The sequence below is a fragment of the Episyrphus balteatus genome, chromosome 2 (genome assembly GCF_945859705.1).
Source record: "Episyrphus balteatus chromosome 2, idEpiBalt1.1, whole genome shotgun sequence".
Taxonomy (NCBI): domain Eukaryota; kingdom Metazoa; phylum Arthropoda; class Insecta; order Diptera; family Syrphidae; genus Episyrphus; species Episyrphus balteatus.
In genome coordinates this window covers 48,076,904-48,096,425 of record NC_079135.1, presented here as the reverse complement: position 1 = coordinate 48,096,425, position 19,522 = coordinate 48,076,904, and the positions used below count along the sequence as shown (strand labels likewise).

The 19,522-nt window shown below is 31.7% G+C and overlaps 1 protein-coding gene across 1 annotated transcript in view; it reads right to left on the bottom strand.

Annotated features, from left to right (window-relative positions):
* Positions 1-5,329: 5,329 nt before the first annotated feature.
* The window catches only part of LOC129912357 (probable RNA helicase armi), a 94,443-nt gene continuing 80,250 nt past the window's right edge, over positions 5,330-19,522 (bottom strand). The window contains exons 2-6 of the mRNA XM_055990576.1: positions 13,088-13,513; positions 7,338-8,891; positions 6,629-7,267; positions 5,877-6,038; positions 5,330-5,807 (exon numbers count right to left, since the gene is read on the bottom strand). Coding sequence (XP_055846551.1) covers positions 5,511-5,807; positions 5,877-6,038; positions 6,629-7,267; positions 7,338-8,891; positions 13,088-13,513 — 3,078 coding nt within the window. The 3' untranslated portion in view covers positions 5,330-5,510. The remainder of the gene's footprint in view (positions 5,808-5,876; positions 6,039-6,628; positions 7,268-7,337; positions 8,892-13,087; positions 13,514-19,522) is intronic.

Here is a 19,522-nt window from a genome sequence, read left to right as displayed (position 1 = left end):
ACAGTTCAAATTAATTAGGTTTCTTCAAAATAAATTAATAATGTAAGTTTGAGTTTTATTCTATCTAATAAAGCGCTCACATCGTAAGCAGTGAAAAATAAACAATTGTTTTTTTTTTTAAGTTATCGAACTAAAAGTTACATAACTTAGCAGCGAAAAAGCAAAAGTTAAAAAAAAAACCCTTAACTTGGTCAACACATTTCCAAACGCTTCCCAAATATTTATATTATTAACCTTTTGACATATTTGAAATTTATATGAATGTCAAAGAATAAATACTGACTTGAAGTTATTAACAGAAAGTTTTTGGTTGTGTTTAATTTAGGAGATTTTTTAAGATTGATTTTTCAGAATTTTTCAGAGTGTTTACCCATTTTTATAAAAGAAGCTTAATTAGCTACGAACATTTTGGTCCTTCGAGGCTACAAAAAGAGCCAAGTAAACATTAAAAAACGTTAAATTTAAAAAACGTTAAAAATAAAAGAGGGTGTGGGTGAATTGAATGTATGAATAGATTTAAGTTCTTAGTGTGAAAGGAAATATTTTTTATAAATAGGCTAAGTTTTCTTTAGTAAAATTCAGTTATCAATCCAAAGCATAAGTCGTAAGTTCTGGCTCGTGGTCTCTTTTTTTTTTAAATATATATACTAGGGTGGGTCAAAAAAATCGAAATTCTTTTTTTTGATTTGGTACTCCGAAAAATCGATTGCTAGACCCCTCTAGAATATACACACCAAATATGAGCTCTTTATATTAATGGGAAGGTCCTCCGCTTTGCAATTTTCCATTTTTACATCAAGCTTCTACTAAAAAATAATAATTTTTTTATTAATTGACTTTTTAGCAAATTTCTTTTCATATTCTTGTAGGAAATTGAACGCTCTACAAAAAAGGCCTTATACACTTTTTTCGTTTATCTAACCGTTGAATAGATATTTGAGGTCCAAAAATCGAGAAAATCTTTAAAAATTCGTTTTTTGTTCTTAATTTTGTAAGAAATTGAAAAATTATAATAATCAAACGCGCAAGACATATTCTTGTTGGAAATTGATTGTTCCACAAAAAAGGTCTTGTTAACTTTTTTCATTAATCTAACCATTCTAAAGATATTCGAGGTCAAAATTAAAAAAAATTATAAAAACATTTTATATTTTTTAAAATTTTCCAGTTCACTGAAACTTCATTATTTTCAAATTAGCAAGATTTATTCTTGTAGCGGCTTAAACGTTCTACAAAAAATTCTATGGAATCAAATTGATTGCTTTAACCGTTTAGAAGATATTCGTATCCAAACCAATGCTCACTGATTTCAATAGATTTCTTATGAACCGTATGCATTGCGATTTAGATACGAATATCTTGTAAACAGTTGAAGCAATCAATTTGATGCCAAGGAATTTTTTGTAGAACGTTAAAGCCCCTACAAGAATACGTCTTGCTAAACTGAAAATAATGAATTTTCAGTGAACTGGAAAATTTAAAAAAATATAAAATGTTTTTATAATTTTTTTTAACTTTGCCCTCGAATATCTTTAGAATGGTTAGATTAATGAAAAAAGTTAACAAGACCTTTTTTGTGGAATAATCCATTTCCAACAAGAATATGTCTTGCACGTTTGATTATTATAATTTTTCAATTTGTTACAAAATTAAGAACAAAAAACGAATTTTTAAAGATTTTCTCGATTTTGGACCTCAAATATCTATTCAACGGTTAGATAAACGAAAAAAGTGTATAAGGCCTTTTTTGTAGAGCGTTCAATTTCCTACAAGAATATGAAAAGAAATTTGCTAAAGAGTCAATTAATAAAAAAATTATTTTTTTTTAGTAGAAGCTTGATGTAAAAATGGAAAATTGCAAAGCGGAGGACCTTCCCATTAATATAAAGAGCTCATATTTGGTGTGTATATTCTAGAGGGGTCTAGCAATCGATTTTTCGGAGTACCAAATCAAAAAAAAAAATTTTGATTTTTTTGACCCACCCTAATATATACATATACACCAAATTTAACTTTTATATTGCACTTCTAAATCGAGAAACGCGATTTTTCTTTCCACTTCAACTTCATAAGTGAAATTTATTGTTTTAAATTGGTTATTTAAAATTTCCAACGTTTTTTCTATATCGTCTTTATGCACTACGGAAAACACATCATCAATGTAGCGATGCCAAACTTGCGGAAGAAGGTTATAATGATGACACGTCAAAGCTAACCATTATTTCCTCTTTTTGTAGCACTAAATCTTTGATTTTATCCACAAACTCAAATGAGTTTTTTACTGACAAGCTTTCCAATTTCTGTAATTTTTTCACTTCATAAACTAACCACTTAGCCAATTCATAAGTTGGAGCATTAATGTTGGAGACGATTGGACGCATCTTTTTTCCTTGTTTATGTGTTTTTGGTAGCGTATACATTTTTGGTAAACTTGGGTTCGAAACAATCAAGTGATTCTTTTTGCCCAATGCAACATAAGTTAGCCGCGTATCACTCTATGGTTCATAGATTATGCCGTTTACCCCTTTCAATCTCCAATTATAAAAAAGAATACGAGTATATAAAAACAACTGCGTGTGTAAATGGTTTCAGTGTACAAATGATTGATAAACTAATCTATAAACATACGCGAAAAGTGAAAAACTTGCCAACCTTTTTCTCACAAGTAGATAAAAATAAAAGAGTAGCGTTGCCCTTTGAACCTTCCATAACAAATAAATTAAAAAAAGTTTTTAATAACCATGAAATGGATGTGGTCTATAAAAATGACAAAAAATTAGTGAATTTACTTGGTTCTACAAAAGACAAAACTACAACATTGAGTAAGTCAGGGATTTACATGATTGAATGCGGTGATTGCAAACGTAAATATTATGGCCAAACAAAACGAAGCATAGAGACAAGATTTAAAGAACATAATATGAATTGTGTCCGTCTCAATCAGCCACAAAAATCTGCGATTGCGTCACACATTTTAAATGATGAACATAACAACATAAACATCGAAAAATTTAACAATACTCAAATAAGTAAATGACCACAGACGATTGGATGCATTTGAATCGTTTTACATACAAAAAGACACAAATGCACTAAATTTAGACAACGGCAATATTGAGTCTTGCCTACTTAATCTAATATGCCAAAGACAAAATTAAAAGAAAAGAGAAAAGTACCGCTTTCAATGTTGTTGCTACTCAACTAAGCTTAGTCGCGATTGCTGATGATGGAGTTCATACGCTCTGAAATGCATTCAGGTTAGTTACGTGTTTGTTTATATCGTTTTGCGTTAAATGTAGTATTTTTTGTAAAATTAAATTTAAACAAATGTGTATCGACTCAAATGAAGTCATAATAAGGTGTAACTAAATTATAAAAATACAATTCAATAATTGTTTTGAACAAAAAAAAAAAAAAAACAACGAGTTCGTTCGCTGCAGTTAAAAAATATGACCATCGACGACTACTTTAAAGAATTCCCAACTTTGAAACAACAAACCGGCTATCTCTTGGTAAATTATTTTTTAACTGAATTGTTTTACTTATTTTAATGTATTTAATCTATTTTTTCAGTTATATAAGGATTTTAACTGTATCTTTCTTGAAAACACCACCGGGCTTAAAAATTGTTTTCACACATCTAAATCGGCTTTTTAAATGGGATAGCAAAAAAAAAATTATGAACGATTAAAAATTTTTATCATCATTATGCAATGCATTTTTGAAAAAAATATTTTTCAACATCTTTATTCCAGTATTTATTTCCCTTTTAATTCCCTCACTTCTCACCGTAACAACATTGCGACTGAAGGGGGCAACTAAAAAATGTTGGAGACCATCAAAGGCGGAAGTGCGTGAAGCATTCATACCTCATGTTCTAACGGACGCAGATGTTCCTGTGACGATCTCATCAAGGACTAATAATGAAATAAAAAGTGTTCAATTATGTTCCCGAAATAATGGAAAAATTAAAAAAACTGAAAGAGTTTTCAAAGCGATTCTTCGCTAAACTTGACAAAACTTATAAATAAATGCGGCTACTGGTGGTAGTGTAGTTGTAAGTAGTATACTTCGCCGCACGACAACTCCAGTTCGATCATAGGCGAAGCAATGAAAATAGTGTTCCTGTCGCAGTATTGTAATATTAATACATACATACATACAATCACATGTATGTATTAATACTGTTTAAATTCAAAATCAAATTAACGTAGCTTCATTATCAAATTTTAATAGCATAAATTCATACAACTGACTGCGATGCCTTCTGCACAGTCAGCTAAAGCATAAATTCATACAACTGACTGCGATGCCTTCTGCACAGTCAGCAAAAGGGTTGTTAACCCAAATCAAATTCTAAATATTTTTTGTAATATAATTCCTCACACGCGCGCTTCTTGTTATTTTTTTATTTTTTCTTTGTTTGTTATTTTTGATTATTTATTATTGATTAAATATGTAGACTAAGCCTTTTTTGTAAACTATAAATATGAATGATTAAAGAAAATTAGGTGGTCAGTCACTTAACGGAACGCTGGTCTTTCACTTCAATCTTCAAAATAAATCACAAATAACAAGCTCTTGGTGTTTCACCTAGATCTTGACTCTAATCAATACAACTATACTCAGTGCTACACTGTGAGTATACATCAGTCACAGTGCTACACTGTGATCTGATCACCTTTAACAATAAATATTCGAAAGAAGCTTCGAATCAACAAATACATTAGTTCACAAGATAGATCGCATGGGTATAAGTTATTATAAGGTAGGATACATATGTAAGAGATTAATTTTTTTATAATGTCATACAGTTCAGTTGGAAGATAACGCTTAAAGAATAAAGTCCTAAAAACTAAACTCGTTCACATTCTTTACAAATATCTGTATTTAATAAGAAAATATTATAAATCTATAGAATGAAAAGTTGTTGTTATTACTGAACTATAAATGAGACGGCATCCTTACATTATATCCAATTAACGAAAAAAATATATATATACATATTTGAAAGCATAAGTCACAGAAAAGTCATTTAAATAACGGTGATTTTCTATTCGTATGAGAAAGATTTCGTTTAGTTCGCTAAAATAATTAGTTTATGTACTCTTGATATCAGCATTAAAGGAATTCAATGGGTATAAAACAGCTCTATGGAGTAACGGGAATTTCAAATGACCCTTTATTAGGGTCCACTGTCCGGCAAAAGATCTTATAACATTGAATAAGACTTGTTTGTAGTATAAATATTTATAGTTTGATAATAATTTGATTTTGTGATATTTCAATTAAAACAAAAAGTGATATTTCACTTGAAAACACTGATAAGTTGGTATAGATACACTTATATTAACAATCTTATATATGTAAACTTATTCTAAGATATTTCAAAAAACTAATTGATAATTAAATTCATTAATGGAATAATAATAATAACGATAATAGAAAAATAAACTTACTTTTTTTATATTATGTATACATGTATAATTGTTATGATTTTTAAAATATTTTTAATCTTCTTGTTTTTTGTTTGATGATGATGGCTTGCTATTTAGTGGTGCAATTTTCTCAGGTAAATCACATCCAAGATATGCATCATTGTCAACACAATATTTAATAAAATCACTCCATTTATCAGTGTGAGATAATAAATGTGGATTGCCACATATATAAAGCAATGCTCGAGCTCGAGAAATGGCTACGTTCATGCGTTTTGGACTGCATGCGAAACCAATGGCATATTTTAAGTCAACTTTAATCAAATCAGATGATGAACGAACAGTCGAAATTAAGACGATATCTCTTTCCTGAAAAAAATTTGAAAATTTAAAATAAATAGAAAACAGAAAATGAAGTAAAGAAAATTCTGAACATACCTGTCCTTGAAACTCTTCAACGGTTCCAATTTTTGGCATTGCAACGTCAGCTTCAGCAAAAAGAGTGCGGAAAATTTTTACTTGTTTTAGGTATGGAGTTATGATGGCAATTTGATCTGGTTTTATATTTAAACGATAGAGTTGTATTGTCATCAAGAAAATCTGTTGATTAAAAAATTTAAAAAATGAATACTGAATTCAACAAAAGCACTAAAAATAAATTTAAAGAGTTTTAATAAATTTATAAACAATGCAGATATATGAATGATTTACATGGAGTAAATCTTCAGGTTTAGGAAAGAATTTTAGCGATTATTACAATCAAATTTAGAGCAATCGGAGAATAGAGGAAGAGCAATGTCCTTACAATGTCTGGTCTTCGGACTTTAGAGTCATGTCCGAAACATATGGAAGTAATTCATAATTAGAAAGTAACTATAATTTTCAGAAACTTCGGATCTTAATGAGTTTTGACCGATATTTGTTTGTTTCCGATTTTATTTATTTAACTATTCACTACTACATTAACACATGGGATATTAATTTGTTTCATTTTTTTTTAACTTTAAAAGAATTTTCTGATTCGACATAGATGAATAAAGAGAAAAGTGACGATATCAACGATATAAATTATTTTTATAAGACCAATCTAAAGATTGTTTTCGGTTGTGGAGCGGTCTATATTGGCCTATTAATTCCATCAAAATTTAAATAAAGTTATAAAAAAAAAAGAGAAACAAAACTATACTTACATGTTTTGCTTCAACTGGATTATACCACGAAGGAGAATCAGCATCCTGCTTGTTAATTCCCCGAATACCATGGAAGAATGCTGCATGAGTTTTTGAACGAATTTCTGATGGCGGCAACAGATCTCTAACAGTCTCAAGGATATCAAATTCTTTATTTCCTTGTTCAGCCAATTGTGGTAATAATTCCGAATCATAGAAAAGACTACTGTATGATTCAAGAATACTTGGTAAGGCACGATAATTGTAGACCAATTTTGTAACTAATCGTGGATCATATCCTGTGTTTGGAAAACGCAATTTATCCTTTCTATATGGAAACCGAGAAGTTAAGCGTTCGAGGAATGACAATCTCAAACCACGATCACCAGCAAAATTATTAACAACTATCGGTCCCAATTGCAGAGGATCGCCTGCGAGTATAATTTGTCCGGAATTTTGTGTTAATAAACACATTGTAGTGACTATTTCAGGTTCAGTACATTGACCACTCTCATCGATTAATAAATGTGTAAAATGATTTTTGGGGAAATCCATTTGAATAAAATTACTCAGAGTTGCACAGGTACTGATTGTAATTTTATGCCGACCCAAATATTTCATTTGACATCTCAATTTTAGACCTGATTCGGTAACAGTCATCTGTAAGAAAAAAATAAAAAAAATAATTTAGATACAAAATTACATCCACTCTATCTAAGACAAAACTTACAGAATCTTTTGTAGAACCATCCACAGCTATGTCGATAGTAGCACAATACTGCTTCAAGTGATCGGGGATAATCTCTTTCTCTATAAGTCTTTGGGCTACTAAACGTACAAAATCTCCTGGATTCAAAATTCCAGAATCGATCAATCGAGTTGATATTAAATCTGCAGCACTATTTGATGGAGTACCAACCAAAATTCGGCTATTCGGCATAGTTATTAAAATTTGTAAGATCGTTTCGATCAAAGTTATAGTCTTGCCAGTGCCGGGTGGACCAAAAATAACATAAGGCATTATTCGAGCCTCACCACGGAGTACTTCTTTCACTGCTTTCTTTTGTATTAAATTTAAATTTGTGTTGCACCATTGTTTTGGAGCCAATTCATTATCAATCAACAAATTGCCATCATCATCTATGTCAGCATTAACTTGCAAATTATCGCTTAGAGCTATTTTCGATGGAAACAAGAAATGTTCCCCTCGGTTGGAGACAATTTTCTGCACACCAAAGTGTTGCTTTCGGAAACTATATCGTGAGAAATAAAATTCCAGTCTATAGTCTTCTCCGTTGTATTTGTTTTGAAAAGATGGATTGAATTTGACGAGAATTCTATTGAAGAGTACTTTATGAATGCAGCCATCATAGGCCCGATTGTCGTCTTCTTCAGCCCATGGATTGGTTGCGCGCACCGTATCACCAACTACCAAAGATGGTCTCTTCTCGGCCAAATTTTCTATTGTCAATGCAAGATATTCACCATCGCGAGCAAAATGAGCTCTCTCGCGGTCGAATTGACGAAAGTTCACAAAATGTTCAATCTCTTCAATGAACAACAGGGTCTGAAATCTGTTTGTGTAGTTTCTAATGTCCAAATCTTTTGACAAAACAGGATATAGATTGTCTAGATTTGAAATTTGTTCGGCACGAGGACAATCAACCAACAATGCATTTCGAAGTTTCAGTGGAACTTCAAAGGCAGGAATTCGATTGGCAATGAATCGGCGCATAACGTGTGTCCTCACACCTGGTATTATCTCCTTTTTCTTTGACCATACCTGATTGGCATAGTGACGGGAGCGACTTTTGTTTGGATTGAATCTATTTTCTGTGTTTTCTTTATTACTACCCCTTTCTTCTACTCCCACAGATATTTCTATGTTGCGAAATATTTTGAAGTTTGGAAACGTAAATATCAATTTTTCTTTGGTCAAACCGAAGAATCTGGACTCACAATGCAATGTCAATGTAGTGCTTTTGCCTGGCTCCAATTGCATGGGACACAGAGTTTCATCTAATTTCAACTGAGAATTACGACGCATGCCGGTAAAGTCCATGCGCAGGATTTTGTGAAGTCTTTCACTGTTGTTCTTGATTTCGATTTTAAGTTCTTGAGTTTCGAATGCTTTTTCGAAGTTAAAACGTATGTTGTCTGTGATGGTAATAACTTGGGGCATATTTTTATTTGATTCGGATGGAGGCTTAGCGGGTTCAGTTTTTGGTTTAATTTCAGCACGTTCTAGAATTTCAATTGAAAGACAGCGCCACAAGAAAATTCCCTAAAAAAATAATATTTTTAATACTTGTAGTTGGAGGTCAGAATTGTATTGAATATTAAACTGAAAGTGTTTAAGGCCCATTTGCTGAAACGAGTCTTAAATATTTATATGAAACATAAACTCTTAAGTTTTACATAATGATTTGCACGAACTTTAAATTGTGTCATAAATTCCTCTAAGTTTAACATAACTTAGGGGGAAGAAATTGTAGAACTTAAGCAGTTTATGTTTTACTTAAGCAAATTTATTTTACAAAATACGAGGGAACATGGTTTAAAAAATGCCACGGGTAGTAAAAAAGATTATTTAAAATTAAACTTAACTTACGTGCAAACATATTTTTCATATTAATCATCCGTGGAGGGTAAACTTTTTTATACAAGATTTTGCAGCACACAAATTTGACAGTTTATCCAACTTAGTCACTACTTAAGGTTTATGTGACGTTTTTAAATTTATTCTTGTGTCAAATAAAAATTTTTAAATTTTCGCAATATTGGTAATTTTTCCAAAAAAGATAAAAGGACACACACAAACAATTCAATATCTAAGCACATTTATTAGTATTTAATCAACAAAATTCAGAAAAAATGAAAAATAATTGAATTTAAAATTTATTTGACATTTGTGCCCATGATTATGAAAGTGGGCTAAGTCACTTTTTGCATTGTTTAAAGAAAAACTTACATAATAATTTTTTTATAACGATTTAATAATATTTCTTTTATGAAATAACTAGAGCAGCAATAAAGAAGTTTATTTACTGCAATTTCGCTTTCAAAAAAACTTTACCCCTTAAATTATAATTATTTTTAGGCTAGATTCGATGCCATTTTTAGTAGTGACTTAGTCCACTTTCATAATTAAGGGCACATTTGAATAAAAATTCCCAGGGATTTCTAGCATGAAACTAATGTCGTTTTCGATTGGTTTCACTCAAAAATTCACTCATTCTAAAATCGAATGGAAGAGGTCAAATCGCTTCCACTCAATTCTGTTTTTTTTTGTGTTTGTGTCTTTTTCTTTTAAATTTCAAATGTCAAATATTTATATTAATTTATTTATCTTTCAAATGAAATTTTTTAATTTTTTTTTTAAATTGGTAATGTTGAAGAAATTAATAGGGAAGTTGGTTTCCAAAATATTTTAGGCAAGTTTAAAAATTAATTAAAAAATTTATTTCGGAAAAAAAATTAATTTATTTCAAAAAAAAATATTGATTTTATATATATTCGTGTATTAGTGCTTCTCGAGTGAATTCCGATTTTAAATCGAGAAGAGAATTTCTTTTCTGAGAAGCGTTCTGCCTGTCATATTCGTGCGAATAAAACGCTTTCAGAAGGCTTCTGAATGATTCCGGACGCCTCCGGAGAGCCAATCGAAAACGACATTATTTTGAATAGAGAAGAGAATTTCTCTTCTGAGAAGCGTTCTGTCTGTCAGTTTTGTCCGAATAAAACAGTTTCAGAAGGCTTCTGAATGATTCCGGACGCTTCCGGAGAGCCAATCGAAAACGCCATAAATCATTGCTAGGTTGAACATAAATATTTTTTTTAGAAACTTGGAATAAACTAAGTAAAACATAAGAGCTATGTTCGACCTAGCTATGAATCAAATTTATGATCCGTATGAGCAAATGGGCCTGAGTTGATTTAATTGTATATCCACTGATGTGTTTACAGGAAGTTATTATTGAAGTGATCGAATGAAAAAGACTTCACATTCGGTTTGATGGAACAAAAGCACATACAGCTGTGTTCAAAATAATAGTAGTGCCTGCAACAAAATAACATTTTTTATGTTTACGGTGCTTCTACGGTTAAAAATTTAATTTCTTTGATGTCAAAGTTTGTAACGGCCAATAACTAATAAATGTATCGTAGTTTTAAAATGAAAAAGAAGGTGCCAAATAATTTGTCATTGACCTTTGGTTGTTCTTTCTAATTTGACCTGTTCAAAATAATAGTAGTTAATGTTATTTTTGAAGAATTTAAAAGCGGTTTATAACTTAGAATATTTATTTTTGGTTTAAAAGTAAGTACTCATACAATTTGAACAATTTTTCAACCAAAATCGATTTGTTTCGGTTTTAATCTATTTAAAGTTCGAAGAGCAAAACACTGCAGTTCGGATAACGGAAACTTATACTAAAACTGCTTGAAGAAGGGAAAACCTACTTGGAAATTCAAGGTTATATTAGGATGCTCCCCTACAATGGTAGCCAATGCAATAAACTAAACGAAAGACACGAAACGCGCGGTAGAAAAAGAAAAAAGACCGTCGTAGACGTATTGTCCAGATGAGCAAAGTTGAGCCTTCTGCATCGTCGTTTCAAATCCAAAAGGCTTTAAGCCTGGATTGCAGTGCAGTGAACATTCGGAGGCGACTGTTTAAGACTAATTTGTACGCTTGAAGTCCACGACAAATAAAATAAAATAAAGTTCTTATCTTAGGGTGCGACTATGTTAATTACATTAGGGTTTTCTGGATAACTTCAAAAATTACCCTAAAACGAAAATCTTTTTTGAGGTTATCTATAAAACCTGACATGAGGGTAAATTGAGCTTCGGATTCGATTTCAGCGACCAAAATAAAAAAACAAAATCATCATGCATTCGCTTTACGTAACTCTGTCAATAATGATCGTCATGAAATTGTACTAATAAATTGGGTCCATGGAAAATAAAATGGCGTCTTCCCAAAATAATTCAGTTGGAATAAACCAAGTCGAAAATATGTTTTACTTTGGAATATAAATGAAGGTGGAAGGAAGGTAGAAATGAAATAAATGTGAATATAGTGTAGCAATGTTTTCTTTTTTAATTGTTTTTTCGCACCATCACAGGAAAAGCTTTTAGAACTTAGTAGCACCTTTTTCACAAAACAACCTTATCAGACATACAAAATTTCTGTGCTACTAATGAAATTTCATTTTATTCTCCCAGGGCTCCTCACTTTTGTGGACTGTGAAATTTTGAATTCAAGTCGAAACAAGGGTCATCTCATGAGAAAGCTTTTCATCGCTTAACTGACTCAAGAGAGTTTCTCTGCTTAAAATAGAGAGTATAATGAGCTCCAGGCGGGTAACACCAACCTCTTCCGATTCAAATGATTACACGGCACCTAATTTAGTTCACCTTCGCTGAATTCACAAACGTATCACTGCTCAGTTTAGTTCTTATCATCGGTTCCTCACTAAAATCTCTTTGCGAGGCAAAGAAACTCGTTAATTGGAAAGATGTTCTTATTCATGAAGACAACATTTCTTTCTTGAAATGGATTATAGGACGAGTCATCAAAGTTTTTAAAGGTAGCGTTTAAAAGAGTCAGAGTTGTAGAAATAAAAACATCACGGTGTATCTACAAATGGCCAATCAAAAAAATATTGCTTCTTCCGGCTTGAAAGGAGAATCCTTTCAAAAGAAGGCGAAATGTTGAGACGCATTGTATATATTGAAACTATTTTAATTATAAATAAACTATTTAATACTCAAGGAATTGCATGAATTATTTCTTATTTCTAACTTAACGAAACATATAAATTTGATGTCACAAAATCACAAAACCGGTAATTAATTTCCTCAAAGATGGGTCGTATGCATAAAAAATAGTAAATGCTTTTACTTGAAAAATTGTAATGTATGAACTTTTTTACCCATATTTTGTGCATATCAAACCTAGTTTATACTTGACATTATTAGGTAGTTATACTAGTTTATACTTATTAATTTCATATTGCTAGTATTTACTCTTTTTATGCAAACGGGCCAATATAATAGAAAAAAACATAGTACGAACCATTGTTAATTTAAAAGTATACTAGAAGAGTGTTTTCAATGGATTGCAATATGATCGATTTGGATGGACGTTTACCATCAGTAAACCGCCAAGTTTCTTTCTGTAGTGATGTTATGTAATTACAACTTATTCAGCAAAGCTTACACTTTATTAATTGCTAAGTTAATTGTATGCAATATCGTCAGTCAGTTGTTTGCTCTCTCTTAAACCGATTGTTATCTAACTAGTTATTAAGTTTAAGTAATAAAGAACTCTAACGCATATTCTGCCTTTTTACTCGAGTCATCACACTTTCTATATTCTTTTTCCAGGACGGAATTAACGTTGTGTAAACTATGTCTATTAATTGTTATACCAAATCAAACAAATTTAATAATATGTAAAAGAATAATACTTACCCTTTCACATTCAATTAATTCAGCACTGATAACATCGCCTTCACTTAACTTAATTTTATTGTCGATAGTATCCATGGTAAAGTAGGAATCATTATTAAAAACACCCCAATCCTCGTGTAATTTTGTTACAACACCTTCTTCTCTCTTAGTTCTAGCTGGATGAACACTTTTAGTTTCCAAAATCTCACCAGCAAGATCGACGAAGTTTTCATCAGTTTGAACATTGCAATTCAAATAGACACGATCACCTTCTTTTGGTATAAATTCAATATTTACTGCATCTAAGTCAACAATGATCTCCTTATAATCGGTGTCAATCGTGAGAAATTGACGATTACGAGATACAATTAATCCAAGTATGCTACGTTGATGAGTGTTAAAATATTTGGGATCGTTTAACTTTAAGCTTTCGAGGGTTTCTCTTATCTGTAAATGTAAAGAAAATTAGTAAGTATGGAAACATATGAAAAATGGAATTGACGTAATAAATAGCAGCCTAATTACAAGCATAGAAACCTTCAAAAAATGAGAATTACTTATATTTTGGTTTTTAAAGCGGACAAAAAATCATAGATAGCATTTGAGTTATCGACTGTCGCAATTAAGCCAAATTTTTATGTGAGGATGGTTTTTGCAAAACTCAACAAACGACAGAATTGAGGGTATCCAAATTTTTGGCATTAATAGACGTAGATGTATAGGATGACGAAACAATAATATAAGAAAACTGTAGGGGTTTTTTATAAAACTAAACGAAATGTAACGTTTTTGCAAGACTCAACAAAGTTTTTCTAGTTTCCAGTGCATATGCACATAAGTAAATCATTAAATTTCACGTACTACAAGTAATATACAAAAAAAGGCAATAAGGACAGTGCTTAAGAAAATATTAAAGTAAAAATTAAATATTTCGTGCATATGCATGTATTTACACAACTGAGCTTGAACTACGAAACAAATTCGTTTTATAATCGAAGGAATAAGGGCTATTTTAGATTTAAATTTTACAGAAGAGCTGCAACACAAAATAACACGTACTATAAATAAACATCAAACTTTTTAATAGGCTTTTTTAGTAACTCAAAAACTAAGCGAAGTTTAAATAAATTTAAATTTGTATTAAAACCTATTATACAAAATAATATCGTATAGTTTTTATTGCTTATATTTTATGTACAAAATGTTATTAAGAGTTTTTTTAAACTAAGAAATAAAATTTCAAAATGTCTAACAGAATTTTAAATTAATTTAATAAACTACCCGACAGATGGCTCTCAAGGTCATTGTCGTAGGTTTTAATTTTTAACAGCTACTAAAAAAAAGGCAAATGAAAATGTTTGCGTGCATTTTAAACTTTAGTTAAAACAAACACAACTTACACACAATACATACATTTAAGATTTTGGTATATTTTTCTTCTATACCCAGAAGCATATTGTTTGTCATAGGTGAGAGAGAACGCTTCAAATGCATCATTGAGTTTTACTCCCGTATACATAATTACGCAAAATACAAGGACACAGCAAAACTAGTAAAGTAAAGCGCATGATCTGGCTCGGGAAGTTTTTACCTTTAATTAGGAGGACCGATGCAGTATTTCATGAAGATGACTAAAGAATATCTACGCCCCGAGATGTAGAAAACAAGAAAGTAGTATAGGTACTTTTTTAAAAATTCAATTCGAAGTTGGACAACACTCATCACTATTTCTCTATAGGGTGTCCGGTAGAAAATGGATAAGCCTGAATTGGCTGATAGCTAAACTTATGACTGTACTAAAACCAAATAGAAAAAATTTCTATCGCAACCAGTTTAGAAAATACTAGCTTTTTTTCGTTCAGTGTATTTTAAATTTCATCATCTTACGTTTTCGTTTACCACAATCACGAATGAACGAATTTTTTTCTTTAATTTCTTTTTTTTATAATTTTTTGCATTTAAAAAAAAGTTAAATCATTTTTTATAGCCACTGTTCAACGGTTATACATTTTTTTTAATGGTTATGTATTAGAAGAATTATTGCAAAATATGACTGATTAAAAAAACTGATGGAATCCATGCATTTGTGGCAGTAATGTGAAAAGCTTATGATTTTACAGTTAAAATAATTTATTAAATTAATAGGCTTTTTTGCACTTTGGTACCAATAACTTCCTAGTAACTGTAGATTTGATAAAAACTTTTACCATTCTGCAATTCCCTTTGGACGCGCATATTTTTAAAAAAGTTGGCCATCTACGTTCCTATAGATTTTTTTTATACCACAGGTGATTCAAATTTTTCATAAAATATTTTTTTTTTACATTTTGCATGTAAAAACGAATTTCAATAATTTTTCAAAGAAAAAGTGCAACAGCTATGAAAATTTTTAAATGCTCATGTACTCAGTCAATTATTGTGGAAAATTATAAAAAAAAAAAATTTAGCAGGTTTTCCTCCTAAAATAAAAACAATTTTATGAATTGTGTACCAATAGATTGTTTTATTTTCTTGTAAAACCAGGGTAATTCAGGAGGAATGTGAAATCAGCTGTTACACCCACTATAAAGTGGTGTACCTTTTTGTTATCCAAAAACCTCGTCTATTTTCTTGTTTAGCTATTTTATGTTTATTAATGAGATAACTGTTGATTTAAGAAGTTTTGATGGAGTTAGCAGGATTTCTTTGGGAATAATGGAGTTAGCTGTTTTACTCATCACGCAATTTGGCTGACTTACTAACTCAATTTTGCCCAAAAGTGGAGTTAGCAGGTTGACACTCTAAGGTCTAAGCCGACGATATAAATTTTTCCCCAATATTTTGCTTTTCATATCCAAATCAGGAGTCAAAAACTGGAATTTACTTCAAACCTGCTTCAAAAAACCATTTGTTACGTTAACCACTAAGATTTTGAGATATCATAAGCTTCTATCCCAAATATCTTTAAAAAAAAATTGTTATGGAAAAAAATAAACATATTCTAGACGATAATATATGGCTTTATGAAAATGTATAAGAAGTTTTGCAAACAAAAAATTTAACGCTCATGTAATTCGACGATAAACGCGCTTTTGACCTGTTAATAAGCAAATATTTCCAGAGCCAGTGATATTTTGAAATTCTTTAAAAAAGTATAAGTTGGTTCAAGCTCTATTTTCGTTGCCGACCAGTGTTATTAATCATTAGATATGACCGAAATCTCGCAAAAGAGCAGATAATTTTCAAAGAGCATAGTACATTTTGTGAACAAAAGTCGCGATGTTAAAAAAAGCAGAGCATTTTTGCTTAAAAAAGCAGTAATTCATTAAGAGCAAAGAATATTTATGTTCGCCCTGTTTATTTGATCGCTTCATGATCGCCATTTTATAGGAAAAAAAAACATAGCAAAGTCATTGAACAATTTGTCTATGACTTTTGGGTTCTTCGAAGTTGTTTGATGATTTTTTGCAAATGCAGCAAAGATAAACTGTTCTCTGTTCAGTGGAAGAGCAGAGTGATTAAAAGCAGCTATCGCAATAGCCCTAGACAAAAGTAAATATGCCTAAATTCAAAATACTGAAATAACAAAAAACATCAAAAAAGAATTTTTTAATTCTAAATTAAAAAGAATTAATACTGAATGCCTGAAGGGGGTTAGTTTCGTGGACATTAATGTACTATACCATTTTAAAATTCCTGAAAACTAAGAATTTCGAAATTAATTCGTGCTTTTCAAGATTCTGTAAAAAATCAAATTTAAAATACGCAATTCTTTTTTTTCGATTAAACTTCTTCTTGGCGAAAATAAGACTTAATTTAACATTCAAAGGGAAAAATAATAACCACACATTTTTTTCGCATTTAGATCCACACATAGCATTTTGAGTGGAAAACAACTCCCTCAGTGGAATTCGTGCCCTGCACCGTGAGAGGGGTTAACTACTCCATCCATTCGATCACTTTTCAGTCCACATTTTTATTTTTGTTGATTCAATATTTTTTTTATATTAAAACAGAAACGAGACTTTATATCTGTTCAGGGTTAAATTTTCCTTTCCTCTCTTAATACATTTGGATCCGTTCTTAAATCTCTCTATGGTCTAAATGACTAGGCTCATTTTTTTCCTCCTGAGAAGCTGGTATTCCACGGTCCTCTAATTGCAAACATTCTTGAAATTATTGTTTTTCCCAATTTGATTTTAGAATATAATATTTTAAATTAATATACATATTAAAACAATATTTAAATATTTCCGAATCCAACGATACATTTTTCCAGAAAATCGGTTGAAAATTGGCTAAGAAATGAATTTTTAACGACTTCACCCCAGGCAGAAACACGAAAATTTCATATTTAACGTTTTTTGCTTCTTATACACATTTTAACACTTTTCCATACTGAACTGCATCACACCATATTCATAAATTTTGGCTTAAATTGAAAAACAAAAAACATTGCAAAAATTGACAGCATAAAGAAAAAAATAAAAAATATAAAAAAAGTCAAATTAAAAAAAAATATTCTTTTCAGCCTGAGATTTGAACAAGTAGTCTTCAGTTATGCAGATTTGGAGAAAAATGGGATCGCAATTATCTAAATCTCACCATTTAATTTTACCAATACTCATTAATACCAAATTTACTAATCTCCGGACATTTCCTACCCGTCTGTTACTTTCTAACATACTCATAACAGATATAATCAACGTAATTTCATTTCCCTAAACAGATGAGATTTATCTAACTGCCCAACAGACCCCTATCAGGTGGAGCGTCAATTCTGACTCTGATTCGTCCGGGCTCGAAAAAAAATCTGTGAATTGTAAAATGTGTGAAGTGTAAAATTGGGTACAATTTGAAAATGTTTGTCTTGGAACGGGGAGGGAGCTTTTAAGGGAAAGCTCTTTCAATTTTGTTTTTTGGATTGTAGGGTGCGTTCTAAAGGTCGGTTGACTGTTAAATAACAGATTGACAGAATTTAGACAGAATTGACAGCCAGACCATAGATTGGGAGCTTTCGAGGGAGCTTCGAAGGGAGAGCTTTTCAATTTTGTTTTGGAAACAAATGCGGATTGTAGGGTGCGTTCTAAAAGTTCGGTTGACTGTTAAACAACATATTGGCAGAATTTAGACAGAATTGACAGGCAGACCATAGATTGGAAGACTTTTGCCAATTAAATGTCAAATTTGAAAAATTAAAGTGAAAATTGACAGACCAGCTTCACAAATCGGAAAATATACCCTTAATGACCATGGAACACAGCCAATGACAGCGAAAAAGATCGTGGAGCACTGCAGAAAAAACCGTAGGACACCGCGGGAAACCCGTGGAACACTCCGAGAGACCGCGGAAACCGTGGACCACCACGAATGATCACTGAAAAGACCGCGGAACACCGTGACTGACCGCAAATAAACCACAGAACACCGCGAACGATCGCGGGAAAAACCGTGGACCACCGCGAATGACCACGGCAAAAACTGTGGAACACCGCGAATGAGCGCAGAAAAAATCGAGGGGCCACCGCGAATGACCAAGGTAAAAACCGCGAAAAAAACGCGGACCACCGGGAATGACCAGAGAAAAAACCGCGAAAAAAACCGCGGAACATCTTAATCGACCGGAGAAAAAACCGCGAACCCGCGGTTTTTTTCGCGGTTTTTACCGCGGTCATTCGCGATGTTCCGCGGTTTTTTTCGTGGTCATTCGCGATAGTCCACGGTTTTTTTGAGGTCAATTGCGTGGTTTTTTCGCGGTCAGTCACGGTGTTCCGCGGTTTTTTTTTGCCATCATTCGCGGTGGTCGACGGTTTATTCCGCGGTCTTTCGCCGTGTTCCACAGTTTTCCCGCGGTGTTCTGAGGTCATTAAAGGTATATTTTTCGATTTGTGAAGCTGGTCTGTTATTTTTGTTAAATTTGACATTTGACAAAATTTACCAATCTATGGTCTGCCTGTCAATTCCGTCTAAATTCTGTCAATCTGTTATTTAACAGTCAACCGAACTTTTAGAACGCACCCTACAATCGACATTTGTTTCCAAAACAAAATTGAAAAGCTCTCCCTTCGAAGCTCCCTCGAAAGCTCCCATTCTATGGTCTGGCTGTCAATTCTGTCAATCTGTTATTTAACAGTCAACCGAACTTTTAGAACGCACCCTACAATCCAAAAAACAAAATTGAAAGAGCTTTCTTTTAAAAGCTCCCTCCCCCTTCCAAGACAAAAATTTTCAAATTGTACCCAATTTTACACTTCACACCTTTTATAATTCACAGATTTTTTTTCGAGCCCGGACGAATCAGAGTCAGAATTGACGCTCCACCTGATAGGGGTCTGTTGGGCAGTTAGATAAATCTCATCTGTTTAGGGAAATGAAATTACGTTGATTATATCTGTTATGAGTATGTTAGAAAGTAACAGACGGGTAGGAAATGTCCGGAGATTAGTAAATTTGGTATTAATGAGTATTGGTAAAATT